At 39.5% G+C, this 22,376-nt stretch overlaps 1 protein-coding gene across 1 annotated transcript; it reads right to left on the bottom strand.

Annotated features, from left to right (window-relative positions):
* Positions 1-2,990: 2,990 nt before the first annotated feature.
* GATM (glycine amidinotransferase) lies at positions 2,991-21,701 on the bottom strand. Its single transcript, XM_066342808.1, has 9 exons — positions 21,534-21,701; positions 19,837-20,055; positions 12,437-12,632; positions 11,487-11,677; positions 10,105-10,242; positions 9,819-9,983; positions 7,809-7,872; positions 7,233-7,349; positions 2,991-4,039 (listed from the first exon to the last, which is right to left on the bottom strand). The coding sequence occupies exons 1-9, from the start codon at positions 21,600-21,602 to the stop codon at positions 3,927-3,929; spliced, it is 1,272 nt and encodes a 423-aa protein (XP_066198905.1). The 5' UTR covers positions 21,603-21,701; the 3' UTR covers positions 2,991-3,926.
* Positions 21,702-22,376: the final 675 nt, after the last annotated feature.

The following is a 22,376-nucleotide window of genomic DNA, read 5'->3' as shown; positions in this document are numbered from 1 at the left end:
GTAAACAAGATCAATGAACCTTTAACCAGACTCACCAAGAAAAAAAGAGAGAGGACTCAAATAAAATTAGAAATGAGTGGAGAAATAACAACTGACACAACAGAAATACAAAGAATTGTAAGAAAATACTATGAAAACTGTATGCCAAAAAATTAGACAACCTAGGTGAAATTGACAAGTTCCTTGAAAAATGTAATCTTTCAAAAATCAATCTAGAAGAATCAGAAAACCTAAATAGACCGATTATAACAAATGAGATCGAAACAATTATCAAAAAACTCCCAACAAACAAAAGCCCGGGGCCAGATGGCTTCACAAGTGAATTCTACCAAATATTCAAAGAAGAACTAATTCCTATCCTTCTCAAGCTATTTTTAAAAAATTCAAGAGGAAGGAAGACTTCCAAGCTCCTTTTATGAGGCGAGCATAATTCTGATTCCAAAACCAGGCAAAGACAACACAAAAAAAGGAAATTATAGGCCAATATCCCTGATGAATCAAGACGCTAAAATCTTCAACAAAATATTAGCCAACCGGATCCAGCAATATATGAAAAAAATTATACACCCTGATCAAGTGGGATTTATTCTGGGGAAGGAAGGCTGGTACAATATTCGCAAATGAATCAATGTGATTCGTCACATAAACAAAAGGAAGGAGAAAAACCACACGACAATTTCAACAGATGCAGAAAAAGCATTTGATAAAATCCAGCACCCATTCATGATCAAAACTCTCAGCAAAGTGGGAATACAGGGAACATACCTCAACATGATAAAGGCCATCTATGACAGGCCCACAGCCAACATCATACTCAATGAGCAAAAATTAAAAGCATCCCCTTAAGATCAGGAACAACGGAGGGGTGCCCCCTTTCACCATTCTTATTCAACATAGTCCTGGAAGTCCTAGCCACAGCAATCAGACAAGAAAAAATAAGAGGCATCCAAATTGGAAAAGAAGTAAAACTATCATTATTTGCAGATGACATGATATTGTATATAGAAAACCCTAAAGTCTCAGTCAAATAACTACTGGACTTGATAAATGAATTCAGCAAGGTAGCAGGATATAAAATTAATACTCAGAAATCAGAGGCATTTTTATACACTAACAATGAACTGTCAGAAAGAGAAATTAAGGAAACAATCCCCTTCACTATTGCAACCAAAAAAATAAAGTACCTAGGAGTAAATTTAACCAAGGAGATTAAAGACTTGTACTCCAAAAATTACAAAGCATTGATAAAAGAAATCAAGGAAGATACAAACAAGTAGAAGCATACACTGTGCTCATGGTTAGGAAATTAAGCATCATTAAAATGTCTGTATTACCCAAAGCAATTTATAAATTCAATGCAATACTAATAAAATACCAATGACATACTTCAAAGATATAGAACACATATTCCAAAAGTTTATATGGAACCAAAAAAGAACACAAATAGCCTCAGCAATCTTGAAAAAGAAGAATAAAGTGGGGAATATCACACTTCCTGATATCAAGTTATGCTACAAGGCCATTGTACTCAAAACAGCCTGGTACTGGCATAAGAACAGGCATATAGATCAATGGAATGGAACAGGGAACCCAGAAATAAACCCACACCTTTATGGACAACTGATATTTGACAAAGGAGGTAAGAGCATACGTTGGAGTAAAAAAGACAGCTTCTTCAACAAATGGTGTTGGAAAAATTGGACAGCTACCTGCAAAAAAATGAAACTAGACCACCAACTTATACTATTCACAAAAATAAACTCAAAATTGATAAAAGACTTAAATGTAGGCCGTGAAACCATAAGCATCTTAGAAGAAAACATAGGCAGTAAGCTCTCTGACATCTCTCGCAGCAATATATTTGCTGATTTATCTCCATGGGCAAGTGAAATAAAAGACAGGATAAACAAATGGAACTATATCAAACTGAAAAGCTTTTGCACAGCTAAAGACAACAAGAACAGAATAAAAAGGCAAACTACACAATAGGAGAACATATTTGACAATACATCTGATAGGGGGTTAATAACCAAAATTTATAAAGAACTTGTAAAACTCAACACCAGGAAGATAAACAATCCAATCAAAAAATGGGCAAAAGAAATGAATAGATACTTCTTCAAAGAGGACATACAGATGGCCAATAGGCATATGAAAAAATGGTCAACATCACTAATCATTAGAGAAATGCAAATTAAAGCCACAATGAGATATATCACTTCACACCAGTCAGAATGGCGCTCATCAACAAAACAACACAGAGTAAGTGCTGGTGAAGATGTGGAGAAAAGGGAACCCACCTGCATTGCTGGTGGGAATGTAGACTGGTGCAGCCACTGTGGAAAACAGTATGGAGATTCCTCAAAAAATTAAAAATTGAACTGTCTTTTGACCCAGCTATCCCACTTTTAAAAATATACCCCAAGAACACGATAGAACTGTTCCAGAAGGAGAAATGCACCCCCGTGTTTATGACAGCATTGTTCACAATAACGAAGATCTGGAAATAGCCGAAGTGTCAGTGGACAAGTGTATTAAAAGGCAGTGGTACATATATACAATGGAATACACTGGGGCCATGCAAAAGAAGGAAATCTTACCTTTTGCAACAACATGGATGGACATGGAAACTATTATGTTAAGTGAAATAAGCCAGGCAGAAAAAGAAAAATATCATATGACCTTACTCATTTGAGGAATCCAATGAACAATGTGAACTGAGGAATGGAACTGAGACAGAGGAGAGATCAAAGGGACCAGAGGAAAAGAGAACAGAGGGAAAGGGGATGATAGGATGAGATAAACCTGAAGGGAAGGGGGGAGTGTACTATAGGGAGGGGGGCAAAGGAGATGTTGAGGGGAATACGGGGGGGGGATGCATTCGGGGCAACACTAGAATCTATGTAAACACAATAAATTAACATCAATAATAAAAAAAGAGCTGTTGCCTTTTAAAAATAATAATAGACTGATGCCACACTAATAAAATCCACTCTGTAACACAAATGTTTATTAGAATAAAAATACATATACAGTATTCAACATTAAAATTATTTCACATCACGTGTAGATTTTACCTCCATTAGTTTTTTTAATGCTTTTAAAGCCTGCACTTTAAATAATTTGCACATTTGTAAACAAATCTTAGCTTGCCAAAGATACAATGTATCCATTAGATACTGAATATCAAAATTAAGAGATGGGAACTGATCATTATAGCCTATTGCACTAAATATTTCTGTAAAATTTTAGACAGAAGAAAAAGATATTAAATCATTTGAAATGAGGTAAGCCATATAAAAAGGCTTTTAATAGCAAATATCACCAATGTTGAGATGAGAATATTAAAAACATTCATAGAAAATTCAGTTAAATGTTTGCATAGTCTAGGTTATTTTTTAAACAAAACTAAAGATTACCAAAATTCCTTATTAGAAAAAGAGACAATTTATACGGTTCTACTTAAGATTGATGAGCATTCTAAATCTTTCATTCAGAAAAAGAGAAGTGATACAAACATTCACAAGTATAGCAAAAAGTAAAAAAAAAAGAAAAAAAAAAGATTAGGACCAACAAACAGTTCAAGCTGCCTTTTGGAAAGAAAATTAAAAACAGAGGTAGATGGTTAAGTATTAGTGGCCAAGTTACTCAGAGGACTAATTTCTGTATTGGTATATATTCAGTAAATTTTTATGCTTGAAGCCAAACAGCAAATAAATTTAGGAAGTAGAAAATAAGACATAGCACAAGTTATTTCCCTTATAACAAAGAAAAGGAATAAAAACAAACCAGGCTTAAGACCCCTGTTAAGGATATGATTGTTTAAAGCACTACAGTTCATGCACTTTTTAAAGCAGGAGAATGAACCTTGTCCCTATGCTCCCTATGTTTATTGGAGGCCAAGCCACGATCCCCGTCAGGCGTGGTCAGTCAAAGTAGGACTGTAGGGTTCCGCGGCGCCGGACATCACAGGTCCAGCAGTGGAAGCCTCCTCCCAGGGAATTGGCATTACGAATGTTAACTTTAATGGTGCTGATACCTGCATTGAACAAGAGAGACATGGCCAGTTAGATGGACTCAGATCTAATTACTCTTGTAGAAAGTAAACATAAAGACAGATAGGAATCCTGTGGTTCTAATAGTTAAGTCTACCCCAACCCAGGAGAATCTTCCAATTTTATTTTTACGAATTATATTTCACATGATCTATTCCACTGCTAATATGAAAAATTTACCAGAAAGTCAGCAGAGACTGTGAAGTCTATTTTGTGCTATTGATTATTCACAAGTCAACAGGTAGGATGAACAGACATCTGTCAAATGTTCAAAAACAATCAAACACTAAAATTTCAAGGGCTTTTAGAATTATGCTTTAACCATTTTTTCAGACTATTTCTAATTTTACCATATCAATTTAGTAGGAAAAGTATAATTTACCCAACCTGAAAAGTTTACTTTACTTACTCACATATATATATATATGCAAAGTTTACCTGATATGGTTAACTTTACCAGGCCACTTTAAGGAAGCAATGAAACAAAGCTCATATATATATATATATTTAAGATTTATTGATTTTATAGAAAAAGGAGAGAGAGAGGTGGGAGGGGAATGAGAAGTTGTTTCACTTTAGTTGTTCATTGCTTGCTTGTTGCATTGTCATATGTGCCTTGACCAGGCAAGCCCAGGATTTCAAACTGGCAACCTCAGTATTCTAGGTCAGTGCTCTATCCACTGCACCACCACAGGCCCAGAGCTCATATTATAATATCTAGGTTCAGTGGTGGAATCCAGCAGGTTCGCACTGGTTCAGCAGAACCCATACCTAATTTTTAATTGAGTTTGGCAAACTGGTTGTTACAATGGCACTTGTAATCATGGTTCTCTCTAAGGTGGGCACCTGGGCAGCCACTCAATGTGGAAATGACAAATTTACATTCCTTACTCTTTTTAAATGTTCATCTGTGCAACAGCGTATTCTAAGCACCTGTAGTAATGCTCATTCTGTCCATAGGTGAAAAAAACTTGACAGAACTATGCTTGTAATATTTATTTATTAATTTCATAAAACTCATTATACCTTTGATGAAATATTATATTTTAATTCCCTCACATTTGTTACTTCAGTAAACAAACATATAACGTAAAGAGAAAAAGTGCCAAACAACCAGGGGTGACAAGCTGTCACTTGTTTCAGCTTTGCATTATGCCCCAAATTCCCTCGAGATATTATGAGTGCACTGGTATTCCCCAAATGGTGAAACCAACAGGAAGCTAGGACACAAAGAACCAATAGAAATATAGATTTCAAGAGGTATTTTATTGTCCATTTCAGAAGCTGTAGAAGTATTAAATGCATGAAATAATAAACCACATTTTGGTATATTGATTTTTTCTACTTAAAACGGTCATTAGGGCAGAGAACTGGTTGTTACATTATTTGAATCCCACTACTGTCTAGGCTGTATGGTCATACAGGAACCAAAGCTACTCAGATAATTAATTATTTTAATCTGGCACTATTTGTATTGACATGGTTATGATGTGCTCAGTCAACCAGTGATATTTAGGAAGAATCTGTTGTGGTTGGCACAACAGGCTTTTAAAAAAGAAATCTATTCCCTCAAGAACTCATTATTTTGAGGGAAAAGACAAGCTAGAGTCACTAAAGGTTCCACTGGTGTAGTCAGGGAGGGGAAGGCAACAGGAACCATCAGGAAAGACTTCCTGAGAAAGCGAGACTGAGCAGAACTCTGAAAATTAAGAACAGGCAGGGCAGAGGTAAGGGGTGGGTTTGTAAGTGCAAGCATATGTTTTCTGATAGATGTATCTATCTTACTCAGATTGCTAGATCCATATTCATTCTGAATTGAAGAGAGTTCAGTTATTTGTAAAGGTCTGCTTTAACAAGTTCCTTGCATTTGAAAAGACTATATTACAAATAAAATGATACATCAGATGTTTGGTACTCAATAATATTTTAAGTTGAAAAACAATAAATTCTTTTTTTTTAAGCAAGTGAGAGGGACAGACAGACAGGAAGGGAGAGAAATGAGAAGCATCAATTCTTTGTTGCAGCATCTTAGTTGTTCATTGATTGCTTTCTCATATGTGCCTTAACTGGGAGGCTCCAGCAGAGCGAGTGAGTGACCCCTTGCTCAAGCCAGCGACCATAGGGTCATGTCTATGATCCCATGCTCAAGCCAGTGACCCTGCACTCAAGCTGGTGAGCCTGCGCTCAAGCCTGCAACCTCAGGGTTTTGAACCTGGGTCCTCAGCATCCCAGGCCGATACTTTATCCACTGTGCTACTGCCTGAGATACACGAGAAACAATAAATTCTTAATAGAAAAATAAATGAAACCCAAGCAACTAAGTTAATGAAAACCAGAAAAAAAGTGGCATCACATTACGGATTAAATCATTAGATTGGGCTCAATCTAACACTGACAGGCCAGTCCTTTTATACTGATACTGTACTACATTAAGGGGGGATGTCTCAAACAAACAGCCAGATATTTTCTTCTGGGTAGTATACCTGAAACAAACCAAAACATGACTCCATTACACCAAGTGTACTACCTGGCTTTACCTGACACTTGGGATATATCAAGTATATTAAGAGTGATCAACATACATATTTATGTACTCTACAGCTATATGAAAATCTTTCAACACTTTTCTCAATAGCATTAGAGTATTTGGTCTAAATTTTGAATATCAGGATAAGCAAACTTCTACCCAAATAAAAACCAGTTCTGCTTTTTAGTTCAAAGTTGAATGATTTACTGACATCCTCTATTTCATTTCATTACTTTATTCACAGTGCTTATCACACATATTAGTCACTTCTATGTCTGCACCCTTATAGGTCATTTAAAATATGTAATAATTAAATTACTTTAAAGTGCCCTCAACAATTTATTTGGGGAATGGCTGAATAATGTATATGCTCAATTACAAAGGGGTAGTTCTCCACACATGGACACCAGGAGGTTAGATAAGTCATAGAAGATAGATAAACTTATTGCTAACGGAGTGACTGAGGAGCCTGTGATGCATCTCCCACCTTTGAAGTTAAGACTGTTGAAAACAAAAATATTGTCCATCTAGAAACTAATACCTTGATACTCTAAAAGGAACAAAGAGGAATTAGATACAGCATGCATCACACCTAGCATGTCATTACTTCAGATCTTTGTATATGACAACATTTCATATACTGTACATACCCAGCTTCTCAAACATCTTTTGAATAGGGATTTCATTGGCATCCACCATAACGCGCTTTTCATCTAGCATTAAGACATTCATGGAAAGCCATTTGGATGACATCCAGAGTGGGTGATCTAAAAATAGCAACAACCTTTAAATCATGTCTGCTATCATTTTTGTTTAGAGCAAGGATTTGAAAGTGAGGACTATTAAAGTGACAGTTCAATTTTCAGAGTTCACCTACCCTGCAAACGTTTTATCTTAAGACAACTTATAAGTGTTATGAGTCAATCTATACTGATTATGCATATTTGGATTTTACTTTGTTTTATTTACAAAGTCATTAGTTGCTTTATGTTATTTTATATTGACTTTTCCTGATCTTCTCACTTTCATTTTCCTTGGGAGGAGGTGGTGTGAACACAAATCCAGACTTATTCTAGTCTCCATACTCCCAACTGCCAGTTCACTCCTTACTGGGGAAATGTTTTCTCTAAATTACTAAACATTTGGGCTGCTTTCTATAGGTGGAAGATTCTTGGTCACATAAGTAATAATTTTAGTCTGTGAGTATATTATAAAAGTAAACATACCATCTGGAATGACTGGTATTGGAGGAGTAACTATGGTCCATCCTGCTTTCTTGAAAAGATCAATCTGCAAGACCAAAAAAACTCAAAGAAGCTTAAATCTATATATGCTATTCTTATCATTCTTGGTCTCAGATAGCCCTTATGATTAATAATTATTTTTGAGAAGCTGTTTTTTCAATTTTCAATATAAAGAAATTAAAATTTCAAGATATTTGGATGATTTTATCTGAATCCCAAATTAAAATGTACATAAAATCCCCAAATTACTAAAGTTAAAAAGTAACAGAAATATTAAAACTTTAAAAAATATTCTGTACTTTTCTCGGGTTTCAGAGATTTTAAAATACCAAAGACACTTTCCTTGAGTAATTCTCTTTTTTAAAAAAATGAAAATATTTAACTATTTAGTAATAAGAAAGCAAAAATGTGGCTGAATCAAACCCATAGTCTATCCATTTCCCAGTCCATTACTTTGTATCTATGACCATAGTATAAAGACAAATGTTAGGCTGTACGCCCAAAAAGCCCTTCTTGTCCTTTGTGAGCTATTTATTATAACTCAGCTATCCCTATCTGAATTATATTAAAATAAGATGACTAATCTTGGTCACTGGGTATAAACTTATAGGATAAAAATGAAGTGTGACATGGTAAAATAGTGATTTTAAAAACATATACTGAAGGCACTGACTGGTGTGCTCAGTAGTAGAGCATCAGCCCGGCGTGTGGAAGTCCTGGGTTCGATTCCTGGCCAGGGCACACAGGAGAAATGCCCGTCTGCTTCTCTACCCTCCCCCCTCTCCTTCTTTCTCTGTCTCTCCCTTCCCCTCTCGCAGCCAAGGCTCCATTGGAGCAAAAAGTTGGCCCGGGCACTGAGGATGGCTCCATGACCTCTGCCTCAGGCACTAGAATGGCTCTGATTGCAACAGAGCGACGCCCAGATGGGCAGAGCATTGCCCCTTAGTGGGCTTGCTGTGTGGATCCCAGTCAGGTGCATGCAGGAGTCTGTCTGACTGCCTCCCCACTTCTCACTTCAGAAAAATAGAAAGAAAAAAAGAAAGAAAGAAAGAAAGAAAGAAAGAAAGAAAGAAAGAAAGAAAGAAAGAAAGAAAGAAAGAAAGAAAAAGAAAGAAAGAAGGAAAAAGAAAGAAAACAACTATGTACTAAAGCCTAAAAATCACTCACCACCCAACAGAAGTAGGAGGCTCAGGTGATAAAGACAGACCAGCTATAGAGCAGCAGCTCTGCTCCTCCCAAAGGGTGGGGCTAGCCGAAGGAGGCTGACCCACTAGAGAGGGAAGAAGATACTCAATGCCCATGGGCAGTGGCATTGTGCCAGACATGAAGGGATCATCTTGTTTGCAATGCAGTGGCAATTGGAACCTCGGATGCAAGTTATGATATATAGTAGTCCCCCTTATCAATGGTTTTGCTTTCTGTGGTTTCAATTAACCACGGTCAACCATAGTCCAGAAATATTAAGTGGAAAATTCCAGGTATTATGAGAAAGAGAGAGAGAGATCACATTCATATAACTTTTATTACAGTATATTATTATAATTGTTCTATTATTAGTTATTATTTTTAATTTCACACTCTGCCTAACTTATAAACTAAACTATTATAGGTATATATGTGTAGGAAAATACATAGTATGTACAGGGTCTAATACTATACATAGTTTTAGGCTTCCACTGAGGGTCTTGGAACGTAGCCCCAAGTATAAAGGGAACTACTGTAATACTGCTCTGTTCAATTATAGGCACAAATTTGAGGTTCTCACAGCAGCAAGCAGCCTAAGTGTGATGATACCACACTGTATATGTCTGAGTGTTGGACATCCTGTAGTAAACATAACACAAGCAATCCAATTTTTGATTATAATAATGTTGAACATTACTGAATTTGTCATTTAGAACCATTAGGAATCATAAGTGCTTAAAACAAAAGTGGCAGCTACTTCAATTATGCTAGACTTTATTATCTCCAGAGTCCTAACAACTTCCTTACCTGGTGACATGGTCGGTCTGGGTTGGAAAGCACAAGACCAGGTCCAATGATATTGAAGGTGGCATCAATATGCATTGGATTGGGATCTTTAAAGGAGATGATATGCACTCTGTAGTCTGGAGCAAGATGCCTACGCATCCATTCAATGCCCAGGTGGTTTGTAACCTGAAAACAAAAGGAAGACATAAGTCCATAAAGATTTGGTTCTATGATTAGAAAACTAAAAATAGTTAGAATAAAAAATACAATAATAAAGTGTGAAATTCCAGAGGCAGCCTTTATCAACCTGGCTTCTCTGTGCAAAAATATCTCTTCCAGCTCGAATGAAGTCAGCAGCATCAAAGCACGGCTCAAATTCAGTTGTCACAAATTTTCCCTGAGCAGCCAATTTGTGTCTGTCTTGTACAGAGTGAATGGGGTAATCCTAGTTGGGATAAGAATGAACACACACAATGCATTGGTTCATGAGGAAACTTTTTGTAAGACATTCAATACTAAAAAAATTAGTTCATCATCATCATTTCCCAAAATACTACTACCCTGTTCTAGACTAAAAACTGCAAGGTGTAGGCCCATTCTAACCAAATGAAAAAACAAAACAAAACAACCAACAACAAAAAAATGGCACGGCAGCATTTCCTATACTTAGAAGCAAGTGTACAGAGGCAGTCATGATTCTGAAAATATTCCATGACCCATGCATTAATTTCTGTAGCTACCTACAATATTGAAAGTCAACAGGATGAAGTCATTCTGTTCTTTTAGAGAAGGAATTTGGTCCTGAGCCTAACTTTCACCATAAAATGAGATGGCATGTTTCCCCTGCCAGTTTTGATTGGGCATGGTGGAATGAATTTATTATTTCTTTCTGTCTTTAAACTCTTAGAAGAACTTTGCTTTATTTTTATTCTTTCTGTAAATGATCAAGTAGTAAGTAACCTAATAAGGTATATATACTTCCTTTTACTGTGAATTTGGCCTATAGACCAAATTCTTTGACCAAATTCTTGGAATCCAGTGACTTCTCTCTCCACCAATGAATAGCTGTGTGCCTTCAGGCAAATTTTTCTCCCTATAATACAGGGGTCGGGAGCCTATGGCTCGCGAGCCAGATGTGGCTCTTTTGATGGCTGTATCTGGCTCACAGACAAATCTTTAATAAAAAAAAAAAATAACATTAAAAATATAAAACATTCTCATATATTACAATCCATTCATTTCCTACTGCTCATGTTCATGGTTGTGGGTGGCTGGAGCCAATCACAGCTGTCCTCTAGGACAACATCAAATTTTTATTGGATAACGTGTAACGTACATGGGTCATTGTATGGCTCTCACAGAATTAATTTTAAAATATGTGGCATTCATGGCTCTCTCAGTCAAAAAGTTTCCTGACCCCTGCTATAATAGTATGATGCTATTCCCTCATGGAGTTGCTGTGAACTGTAAACAGGCCTGAGGATGTAAATAAAGTGCTTCACTCAAGACCTGGCACATGGTAAGCACCAGAAAAGTATTAGACATTATTACTATCATTATCTCAATATCATTTACTCTTATCTTCATCATAAAATATATAACAAATACAAGCCATCAGAGAATATCCACCTTACTGTGTGGATTATTTAGAAAAGTTACTAATAAGCACACCTATAATTAGAGACTTACCTGGTCATAAAGCTCCTCAGCCATTGTGGGTTTGGGAGCCGTAGTCCACTTGGCACCACGGTGGAAGTAGTCTTTGATAATTGATCGGTATGCCCGGTACTCAAAGAAGCGAGAGCGCCATGCCATGGGAGCCTCGATAATCTCATTTCCCACAACTATCAGGATGTCTCGAGGCATCGCACCATATAAACCTGTCAGACCAAAAAGTTCCACAACCACCTCAGTAATGCTAATTTTCAAGACAGAGAAGGCTATAAATTATTATCTCATTTTTCAGTAAAAAAAAATTTACAGAAAATCTGTATGTGTGAAAGTATGTAATTATATGCAAATGGAAAAATATGGAATGATATATACTAGATTGTTAACGTGAATTCTGTGAGGGATGGTGAAGCCAAAAAGAGAGAGAGAGAGAGAAAGAGAAGAAGAAGAAAAATGAAATAATAAGATCTTTGTTCAAAGAGGTCTTGAACTACAAATTTTTTACCTTTTGTAAGTTTCTTGCTACACTGAAACAGAGTTCTTCAGGGAATATCAGTACCACAAGATAAAAATAGGGCCAAGAATTGCCTCTAGAACTATAAATTAGAACACTGGACTCAGGCATAAGAACAATCTTGCAGCAGTGTCAGTTAAAACTAAAATGGGAATGTTTCTGTTGCTCTCTTAACTTCTACTTTTGAAGAAAATTAAATAGAATCCACTGTGCTTATGTAAGAAAATTACAGTAAGTTTAAAACGAAAAGCTGAATCTTTCAAGGCGATTCCAGATTTACAATGAAGTTTTGAATGCATACATCTTAATCATATCAAAAAAACCAAACTGTTTCTAAATAATCTATAAAGTTTTGAAGAATTATTAAAACAAAGGAATCTCTGAGGAATTATCAGAGTTTTCTTCTTATACATTAAGAAAGAAATTAAAAATTAAGACACTAGACATTACTTACCCGTAGACTCAAAATCAGGAGTTTTATACTTTAACGACCAGTCAATGGGGTCAGGCCTCCTCACTGTCACTCCTTCCATTTTTAAAATATTGCACATTTCTTCAATTTCAGCAACAGCCTTTTTTAAATGATCTTTGGGAAAATAATGGCCTCCATGCTTCTGGTAAAATGGCCAGTACTTTTCATATGTGTTGGCCTAGAAGCAGAAGAAAGTAAGTGGAATATTTATAGAAGAAAAAGACGACGCATGAGAGGTTTATAGGTGGTGAACCATGATTTGTATAGCTTCAGAATTCGAAGTAAGACACGTCTTGTACAGTGTTGATTTCCAGCACAGTGCCTCTCTGGGAAGACACTCAGTATTTGTTGAATAAAGAACTCTAGATCCCCTTGATGTTTTGAGACCTTCTGCTTCTTCTGTTTGGCTGAGATCTCATGCCTTACCACTCACAGCATGTCTGGCCTTACGCAGGTCTGGCATCCTTTTGGGCCAGTTTGCCCATGCTTCATGCACAAAACAAGGCATGAGTGGTCCCGTTAGACAGTCTCAATGAAATCAAATAATAGAACAAATGATACAGCGTAAGAGAATAAAAGGACACCTATATTAAGACAAAAATGATGGGCTATCCATGCATCACAGAATTCTGTCTAGAAAACAGCACTTCAAGATATTTTGTCAGCCCTGGCCGGTTGGCTCAGTGGTAGAGCATCGGCATGTGGATGTCCAGGGTTCAATTCCCAGTCAAGACACACAAGAGAGGCGACTACCTGCTTCTCAAACCCTCCTCCTCCCCTTCTCTCACTTTTTCTTTCTTTCCCTCCTGTGGCCATGGCTCGATTGGTTTGAGTGCATCAGCCCCGAGTGCTGAGGATGGTTTTGTGGAGTCTCTGCCTCAGGCTCTAAAAATAGGTTGGTTGTGAGCATGGCCCAAGATGGGCAAAGCATCAGCCCCAGACCAGGGTGGGGGGTGCCAGGTGGATCCTGGTTGGGGTGCATACAGGAGTCTGTCTCTCTATGTCCCCTACCCTCACTTGGAAAAGAAGAAAAAAAAATTGTAAGAAAATAGAGCACTTCCCCCTTAAAGATTAAGGACATACTCTCATACATGCTTTGTTTCTCTTAAAAATCCATTAGTGATTTTCCCATATGACTGATTTACCACTTGGCAGTGCAAGTCTGCCTTTGGTGCTTCCTACTCTTCCCTGCCAACAGGTCTCACCCCACACACCTCTCTGCTCCCCAGCCCATCCAAGCTCTCGTTGCTTCGGGTCCTTTTGTCATAGAAGAAAATAATCTGATAAATGAATACACGGTTTTTAATAGCTAAAAAAAGCTTTAACATTTAGAAAGTGACCAAGGGTTATATGCATTTTAAAAGACCACTGAATGGAAACTAGTTGAATGCTTTAAAAAAAAAGCTTAATTTGTTAAAAATTACTATTGAATGAGGTAAAACTATAAAAATATCAATTTTCAAAAGTATAAAAATCTAAGAGGTATCTTCATTAAGATTGTTTTGCATGTGGCTAAGTTCTCAATCAGTTTAAAGAACTACATTGGGAAATGCAGATGATGCATATGAATGTAACTTATCCAGACAGAGAAGTAGAATTCCAATCAGAAGATACAAATGCTAAGAAAAAAGCCTTGGTTGGACCTTAATCAAAAGGTTGGCAAACAATTTCCATTTAAAAATTTGAGTTTAAAAATATTTAAAGCAGGTATTTAAAAAATATTTCTATAGATCACTGATTAACTGACCAACTACCACTCCTGATCATGTCAGATAAGAAGGTTTCCATCATAGATCAGACAATTTCAGATAGTGATAAATGCTATCACAAAGGGAAAAATGGGTAATGAAATATAGTTCATCAAAATGTCTAAATCTTTAATGTCAAAGACAATGTCTTTTCCAGATTTTCTGTCTTTACTTCCATTTTCACTTCAGCCGAATAAATACCAAACATGGAAGCAGACCTACCTCTTGTTAATTCTGTATCTAGGTTCACATTAGACTGGAGCTGAGCCTACTGGAGAAGGGTTTAAGAATCTGAAAAACAGGGCTTCAGTAAACATGAAGGATGACAGTCAAGCTCTAAAACAGGGGTTGGCAAACTAAAGTCCATGGGCTAAATCTGCCCTCTGCCTGTTTTTGTAAATAAAGTATTATGGGAACAGAGACACAGTCATTTACATGTTGTCTATGGTTGTTTTGCACTACCATGCCTGAGTTGAGAGTTAAGTAGTAATTGCAACAGAGACCTATGGTCTGCAAAGTCTGAAATGTTTATTATCTGGTCTTATATAGAAAAAGTTTGCTGACCCTGTCTAAATTAGTAGTTAGTGGCTCTACTTTTTAAGATCTGTAGGCAACCAACAGACTCAATATCTGGCCCATAAAAAATGTTATCAGTATTAAAAATTTGAGTCCACCCCCTTAAAAAACAAAACAAAAGCACTTTGTTTTCTATGCCTAGCAAGTCCTGCAGCAGCAATCAGAAGGAGAGGATAATAATGACTCTTTATATTCCTCTCAGACACATCCTGGTACTACATCCATTCACCACTTCCTCCTTCTCATGCCAGGCACATCTCTTATAATCCGCTGAGGGACAAGAAGCCTTTGAAAGTGTAACACTGGGTTATGGTAGATACACAGCCACGCTGTCTTGCCAGGCACATTTCAAAGTATCCTGTGAGACTATTTGTGCAGAGTGACACTTGCCAAGATAAATATAAAGTAAACTTCACTGGGAGAAAAAACTTATTTGAACAAGTGTGACTTGTATAGTTCATACTCTGGCTAAGGTTGGACAAAGTCCAAATGATCAGGGTACATTACATTTTCCAAGAGATAGCTGGAAACTATTTACACTTCCTTTATAACCCTGCTAAATGGGTTAGCAATCATTTACCAAGTGTCTGCAAGATAAAAAAGAAAATACACTGTATTAAATGTTTAACCTATTAGGTTTTTAATAGTGTTGTAGAGATGTGGCTGCAATCCTAGAAACTTTTTTGCCTTTCAGAGCCTAAAATCTTTCAGCAGGGGTTGCCAAATGAATTTTAAACACAGTCTTTGAAAGGTTAGGAAATGTCAACAGAAATTTATCCACCTGAAAACATATTACATTAACTTTGATTGATTTTGTCTTTTATGAAAGGTCCTTTACCAAGGGCTTTGTAAAAAATTACAAAAGCAAAACAAAAAGCACATATTTGGTGGAAAGTATTCATTATGTTTTACAGAATTAAAAAGCCATATATAGCTTTTAAAAATTGTGCTTCCTGACAACTATGTTCCTCACTCCCATAAAGTTTCTCTGGGACTTATATCTTCCTATATATCTTATGCTCTAATTGCATATAAACCATCTACTATATTGTTTCAGCTTTCCTTGTTTCCCAAATTGATTAATACATCTGTGTCATTTTCCTCTGACTAGAAGGTAAGACCTTGCCTTCTAAGAGTCATGCATGTCTTAGTTTTACTTCCCTCTCCCTCAATACCTAGTTTTTAGTATGCAGCATAAAGCAGAAATATACAGATGAATGAAATCAATACTACTAATGCTATTAATATCTACAACCATTATATCCCCAATGTACTTTTGTATTGTAATTAGCAAACTAGATCCATTCAACTATAGTAAGTTTCAGTATGTTCTCTAAAATACTTAACATGTAACCTTTTACCTTCATATTTAATCTTGTTAGGTAGATAGCAGACTTCTTAATATCTTCATTTTACTGAGGCCCAAAAATTTGTGGAATCTTGCACAAAGTCAAATAACTGATAGATTAGTTATCAAGCTTTATCAAATATCTAATTCAATCCCAGTCTCCTGACTTCAGCCGGTTCACTTTCCACAATCCCATGAAATTACAAAGTCCAAAGTTAAAATAAAGTGACAAAAAACTCATAGTAACGTCTGAGAATTCTGATTACATAAGATCACATGGTATAGCCTGACAGGTAGTGGTACAGTGGCTTGAGCATAAGCCCAGGATACTGAGAGCCCCGATTCAAAACCCAAGATCACCGGCTAGAGCATGGCTCATCCAGCTTGAGCATAGGCTTGCCAGCTTGAGCACAGGGCTGCTGGCTTGAGCATGGGATCATTGACTTGATCCCAAGATCATGGGCTTGAAACCCAAGGTTGCTAGCTTGACCAAGGGGTCACTGGCTCAGTTTGAGCCTCACTCTGTGCCCCCTATCAAGGCACATATGAGAAACAATCAATAAAAACAACTAAAGTGGGCCCTGGCTGGTTGGCTCAGTGGTAAAGCATTGGCCTGGCGTGTGGAAGTCCCAGATTCGATTCCCGGTCAGGCCACACAGAAGAAGCGCCCATCTGTTTCTCCGCCCTTCCCCTTCTCCTTCCTCTCTATCTCTTTCTTCCCCTCCTGCAGCCTAGGCTCCATTGCAGCAAAGTTGGCCCAGGAGCTGAGGATGGTTCTGTGGCCTCCGCTTCAGGCACCAGAATGGCTCCAGCTGCAAAAGAGCAATGCCCCAGATGGGCAGAGCATCGCCTCCTGGTGGGCATGCCAGGTGGATCCCGGTCCGGCACATACAGGAGTCTGTCTGACTGCCTCCCAGCTTCTAACTTTGGAAAAATACAAAGAACAAACAAACAAAAAAAACTAAAGTGAAGCAACTATGAGTTGATGTTTCTCATCTCTCTCCTTCCCCCATCTCTCTTCCTTCCTGTCTCTCACTCTAAAAAAAAAAAAAAAAGAAAAAAAATCACATGATATAAAGTCACTAATTTTAAAGACAAGTAGAAGGATAAACTGTTGCCTGAAACTGAAATTTAATTTCACTTAATTAAAATGAGTAGTGGATGGGACATCTTTCTAAGAAAAAACCTTAATGAGATCATGCCTTTTAAAACATGTGGATGACATATAAATCAATCTGTTCATCAAATTTTAAACATCAGAACAAAAAGCCAAAGGTAGTTTCAGAACAATTAGAATTTATTAGTTTTTTATTACTCTGTCTTCAAGGTCTACCTCAAGAATCATTTTCTTTGAGACTTCCCAACTATTTAGCACCTACCTGGTCATTGCTTTTTCTTTTTCTTTTTCTTTTTTTTTTTTTTGTCTTTTTCTGAAGTTTGAAATGGGGAAGCAGTCAGACAGACTCCCGCATGCGCCCGACCGGGATCCACCCGGCATGCCCACCAGGGGGCGGTGCTTTGCCCATCTAGGGCATTGCTCTGTTGTAACCAGAGCCATTCTAGCGCCTGAGGCAGAGGCCATGGAACCATCCTCAGCACCTGGGCCAACTTTGCTCCAATGGAGCCTCGGCTGCGGGAGGGGAAGAGAGAGACAGAAAGGAAGGAGACGGGGAGGGGTGCAGAAGCAGATGGGCACTTCTCCTGTGTGCCTTGGCTGGGAATCGAACCCGGGACTCCTGCATGCCAGGCAGACGCTCTACCACTGAGCCAACCGGCCAGGGCCTGGTCATTGCTTTTTCTTAGCTCTCCTGGCACTTCAGTTCCACTGCCTTACCAGTTGGTTGGCATAAAATACTTAGTCTTTGTTTCTATGTGAACATAGTATCTCTCCAAGTACTAAGCTATTTTCTAATACCTCTGGAACCCAGGTACAATGCAGGCAACATTTCTGACAATGAGATTGAGGAATTATTTCCTCAATCCATGTTACAAATACAAATGTAAATATTCAGGAAGAATTTAAGTACATTGAAGACATATTTGTAACTCAGGCTGTGTCTACAATACTGACAGCACTCCCTCGGGTATGGGACCCTTATGCAGCACACACCCTGAACACCAAACTAGGGAGGCCATAGAATATTACATATGAAGAACACTAGCAGTTTTTAAAAAGGAAAATATTACTTTTTACAGGAAAATCCTGTAAGACTTTGTGGAAGGTGCCACTGGAGCCAGGTGGTAGTAAGAGGAGTAGCTTTAAACCGCAGACAAGAAGGGTACAGGAAGAAGAACAGAAGGGACCTAGCTGGGAGCAACAGCATGAGGCTTGTTTGGGGGACTCCTGAGTAGTCAGGATTGGCTGCTTATATGGTTATTATTAAAAATCTGCTGAAACCCAGAGTGGAATATGACAGGTGAGAGAGACCCAATCAGAACATACATCTGCTAACCTGCCATACGAACACATCTCTAAGATGAGTCAGTGTGGGGAGTCCTGGAAAGGCAGACAGAGCCAAATTGTGAAGGATCTTGAATACCATGAGGACTTGATCCTAAGCAAAGAGACTAGAAAATACAGGAGGAATGAGTGAGAGCAAGAAGAGTTAGATGATTGAATTTTGGTTTTAAAAAAATCCCTCCGATAGATGCTGGAAGGTGGTTTGGAGAGAAGAGCAAATGGGGGAGACCAGTTAGTAGTTAACTGCAATAGTCCAGGCCGCAGATGACAACCTGACCCAGGGCAGCGGCAAAGGGATGGAGGCTAGGTTCCTTTTGACAAAAGGCTTATTTGATCTTGGAGAATGGACATAGACGATGTGACTAAAATAAAATCAAAGATGATTTTTGTGGTGTTTTAGCTTGACTAAACAGCAATGCCAAAAACTGAAAGGAAAAAATGAAGAAGCCTCCGGTTTGGTAGAGTGACTGACATTTGAATTTAAGATGTGTTGCTTTGAGATCTGTGGCAATATCCAATAAAGAGTTTAATATGTTCATCTGGACAGAGTTCAGGAGAGAAATTTGGACCAGAGTAGAGGTACGCTCTGAAGCTGTGAGAACAGCTAAGAGAAAGGGGCCAAAGTGAAATTCTGTTCAACCCCAACACTACAGACAATGAAGGAAGATGTGAGGAATAAAGAACTATAATCTCCAGAAAGGAGTCTCTCAGAATCTGAAGGAGGGAGTTACCATTTGTGTAAATCAGGGGTCCCCAAACTACGGCCCCGCAGGCTGCATGTGGCCTCCTGGGCCATTTATCCGGCCCCAGCTGCACTTCCGGAAGGGGCACCTTTTTCACTGGTGGTCAGTGAGAGGAGCATAGTTCCCATTAAAATACTGGTCTGTTGATTTAAATTTATTTGTTCTTTATTTTAAATATTGTATTTGTTCCCGTTTTGTTTTTTTACTTTAAAATAAGATATGTGCAGTGTGCATAGGGATTTGTTCATAGTATGTTTTATAGTCCGGCCCTCCAACAGTCTGAGGGACAGTGAACTGGCCCCCCGTGTAAAAAGTTTGGGGACCCCTGGTGTAAATAGTGTCAAATACGGCAGAGATGCCAATTAAGAGAACTTAAAATTGACCCTGGATTTGGGACTCGGGAGTAAGCTAAAGTGAACGCCGTTATAGAGGACAGTGGGAGCAGAAGCCAGACTGCCGAAGGTGAGGAGAGACCCAGCTTCAGACATGTGGACACCCTTGTTTACCTTCACCTCCACGGTGAACGGTGGAACACAGGCGTTTTCTGCTCTGCCCACTATCACTTCCTCTAAGGGATCCCATTCGTTGTAAGAGGAGACCGGGCAGTCCTTGGGCAGAGGATCGGTGGCCTTGTAGTCAGCTGCACAGGAATTCCGGGAGGAAGCCGTAGCTGCCTGGGTGCTCTGGAAAGTTCGTTGCACCCATCCTGTTAAGGTTCTTCCAAGCTTCCAAGAACAAAGAAAAGATTATTGTGTAATCTTATAAATATATAGTACTTGGGGGGAGGGGAAGTGAGGGGAGATGAAAACCCAGGGTAACATTGTGAGACATTTAAAAATCCTTTCAGAGAACGAAAAACCAAGATGTTAATTTACAAGGGAGTAGTAGGTACAGGTGAATTTTACCTTTCTATTTCTTTATATGCTATCTTCTTATCTGTTATTTAATTGCTGTAACTTTTTAAAACCCCGCAAATTTTGTCCTCAACAACCATACACCCCATTTATATCTCAGTATCGTTTTCTGCAATCAAGGTTTAATCAAACTAGGCAATTCTTCTGCAGATGATGGGTCACTCTCTTCCCAGAAAACCACAGAAAGCTGCTCCTTGTCTTCTGCCAAGACCAGCTGGGGGAGGGAATCCTCTTTTCTCTTCAAAGTATCAAAGACCTTATCACTATTAAGACCTTTTTTCCCAAGTGAAAATATGTAAAGGTCTTTCTCTCTCCAAATAATCAGTTTCAAACAAAAAATTTTTTCCTTGCTGATACACACTTCATATTTTTTGGCACTTAAATTCTGAGAATGACCCCGTGCCATCCAGTACATTTTACAGATGATCCACCATCGCCTAGCCAAGATAACGATTAACCCAGGCACAAATTTAAACAACTAGAAAGGAGATCGAAGAACTTCAAAAAAACCTTTTGAAAAATGCAAGGCCCACAAAAATCGAGAGCAGGGAGAGTTCCTCATCCACAAGGCAAATTTCAAGTCCCCAAATCTCTATCAGAGTAAATAAAGCCTTAGGAAGGAGACAGGCGGGGAAGCCTGGAGTGCGGACCGAAGCCAGGAGAGTGACAGCTGTTCTGGAACCAGTTGCTGGGGCCAGGGTGTGGGAGGGGAGTTGCTGAACCGCCCAGATAGATATTCCGGTTTTAGGAACTAGGGAGGGTCTGCAGGCGCGCGCTCACTCACCAGGGGAGCGCAGGGCGGGGACTGGGCAGAAATCCTGGGTATAGCCCGAACTCGCTCCAACTCCTCTCGCGCCTCACGACTCCATGTTACGCTCGCTCCCTCTCCGTCCTCAAGCCCCACTTTGCCTCTCTCCCGTCCAACCCACATGCATGCTCAACTCTATGCCCACCGAAGGAAATGAACCCCAACACCACCCTTTTACTACGAGGTGATAACTGTCGTCCCCATCTCCTCACTCCCGCCGCAAGCTCCACGGAGCTAAAGCGGTCCGGCTGGGGAGGGCGACGCCCCCTGGCTGGCGGCCCCCGCAGCCCGAGACACGCACAAACCAACTGTACCCACGGGGTGTGGCCCCAAGGACCGCTCCAAACCCCGGGGACGCTGCCAAGCTCCCCGTAGCCAGCAAACGCTCTTGAAGCCGAGCTTCCACGGGGGACCAGAAGGGATCAGGTCACGCAGTGCTGGCCGGGCTAAAGCCAGGGAAAGAAGCAGGCGGCGCACGCACCCGAGATCCGATGTAGTGCACCGCCTCGGCGCCGCGGCTCCCGCCGCGCAGGCACCGCACCCGCAGCATCGTGCCGCGCCCTCGGGTCACCGAATGGTCCTGCGCCGAGCCGCGTCCGCCGGGTCGCCCGAGAGCGCGCTCGCAGCGGGGTGTCCGGGCGTGCGGCCCGCCGCCTTTTGTAGCCTCGCTCCGCCCTGGCCGCCCCCCTCGCGTCCATTGGCTGCTGGTAACAGGTGGCGGGGCTTCCCCGAATTAGGAGTAGTGAGGGACTACCGGGGGCGCAGGGTCAAGTGCGCGGGACCTGCCCTTTTTTAGCCGGTAAATCCTCCCACTGACTTCGGCTGAGCTCGGAGAAGCCTATCCTGCGTCCGCGGAAGGAGGCTCACGGGCATCTCAGGGAAGGGAGAGGACGTGACTTCCGACGAAGTAAACAAAATAGTGCATACACACATTGTTTTAAGTTTACATTTATGTATTTAAGTATGTAAAGCGTGAGTACATGTACAAAATCATCTCTGTGCAGGGACCCAAATGTGTTCATATTGCTGTAAACGAAACCACGTCAAGTTCAGGTGGCTGCCTGGGACGACCCGGCGATGAGACTGGAGCGGACTCAGGCTGGAATCAGAACATCCGCTCTCCCCGGTGCTGAGCTTCCCACCCTGTGTGAGGTGTTCTTTGGAATATTTGCCGTTTCAAATAGTTTTTGGCCACGTGCCCTGGGCTTGAGAAACTCAATGATGAAAACAGAGACAAATGTCGGCCAGAAGTAAGGGAGGACTACAGACAATGTCTTCCCTTCCATTTCATATATTTAAATTTTTGTTTCAATTTGATCAGGAT

This window comes from Saccopteryx leptura, chromosome 6 (assembly GCF_036850995.1).
Source record: "Saccopteryx leptura isolate mSacLep1 chromosome 6, mSacLep1_pri_phased_curated, whole genome shotgun sequence".
Taxonomy (NCBI): Eukaryota; Metazoa; Chordata; class Mammalia; order Chiroptera; family Emballonuridae; genus Saccopteryx; species Saccopteryx leptura.
Note: the sequence above shows the minus strand (reverse complement) of the source record. Positions and strands in the feature narration are given on the sequence as shown.

Excerpts from the sequence above, each read along its gene's own strand:
- GATM (XM_066342808.1), bottom strand. The coding sequence starts at position 21,602 with ATGCTGCGGGTGCGGTGCCTGCGCGGCGGGAGCCGCGGCGCCGAGGCG. Across the intron at positions 12,633-19,836 it reads CGTTCACCGTGGAGGTGAAG|GCCAACACATATGAAAAGTA; the intron begins GTAAACAAGGGT and ends TTCTGCTTCTAG. Across the intron at positions 9,984-10,104 it reads TTTTTGCACAGAGAAGCCAG|GTTACAAACCACCTGGGCAT; the intron begins GTTGATAAAGGC and ends TTTTGTTTTCAG.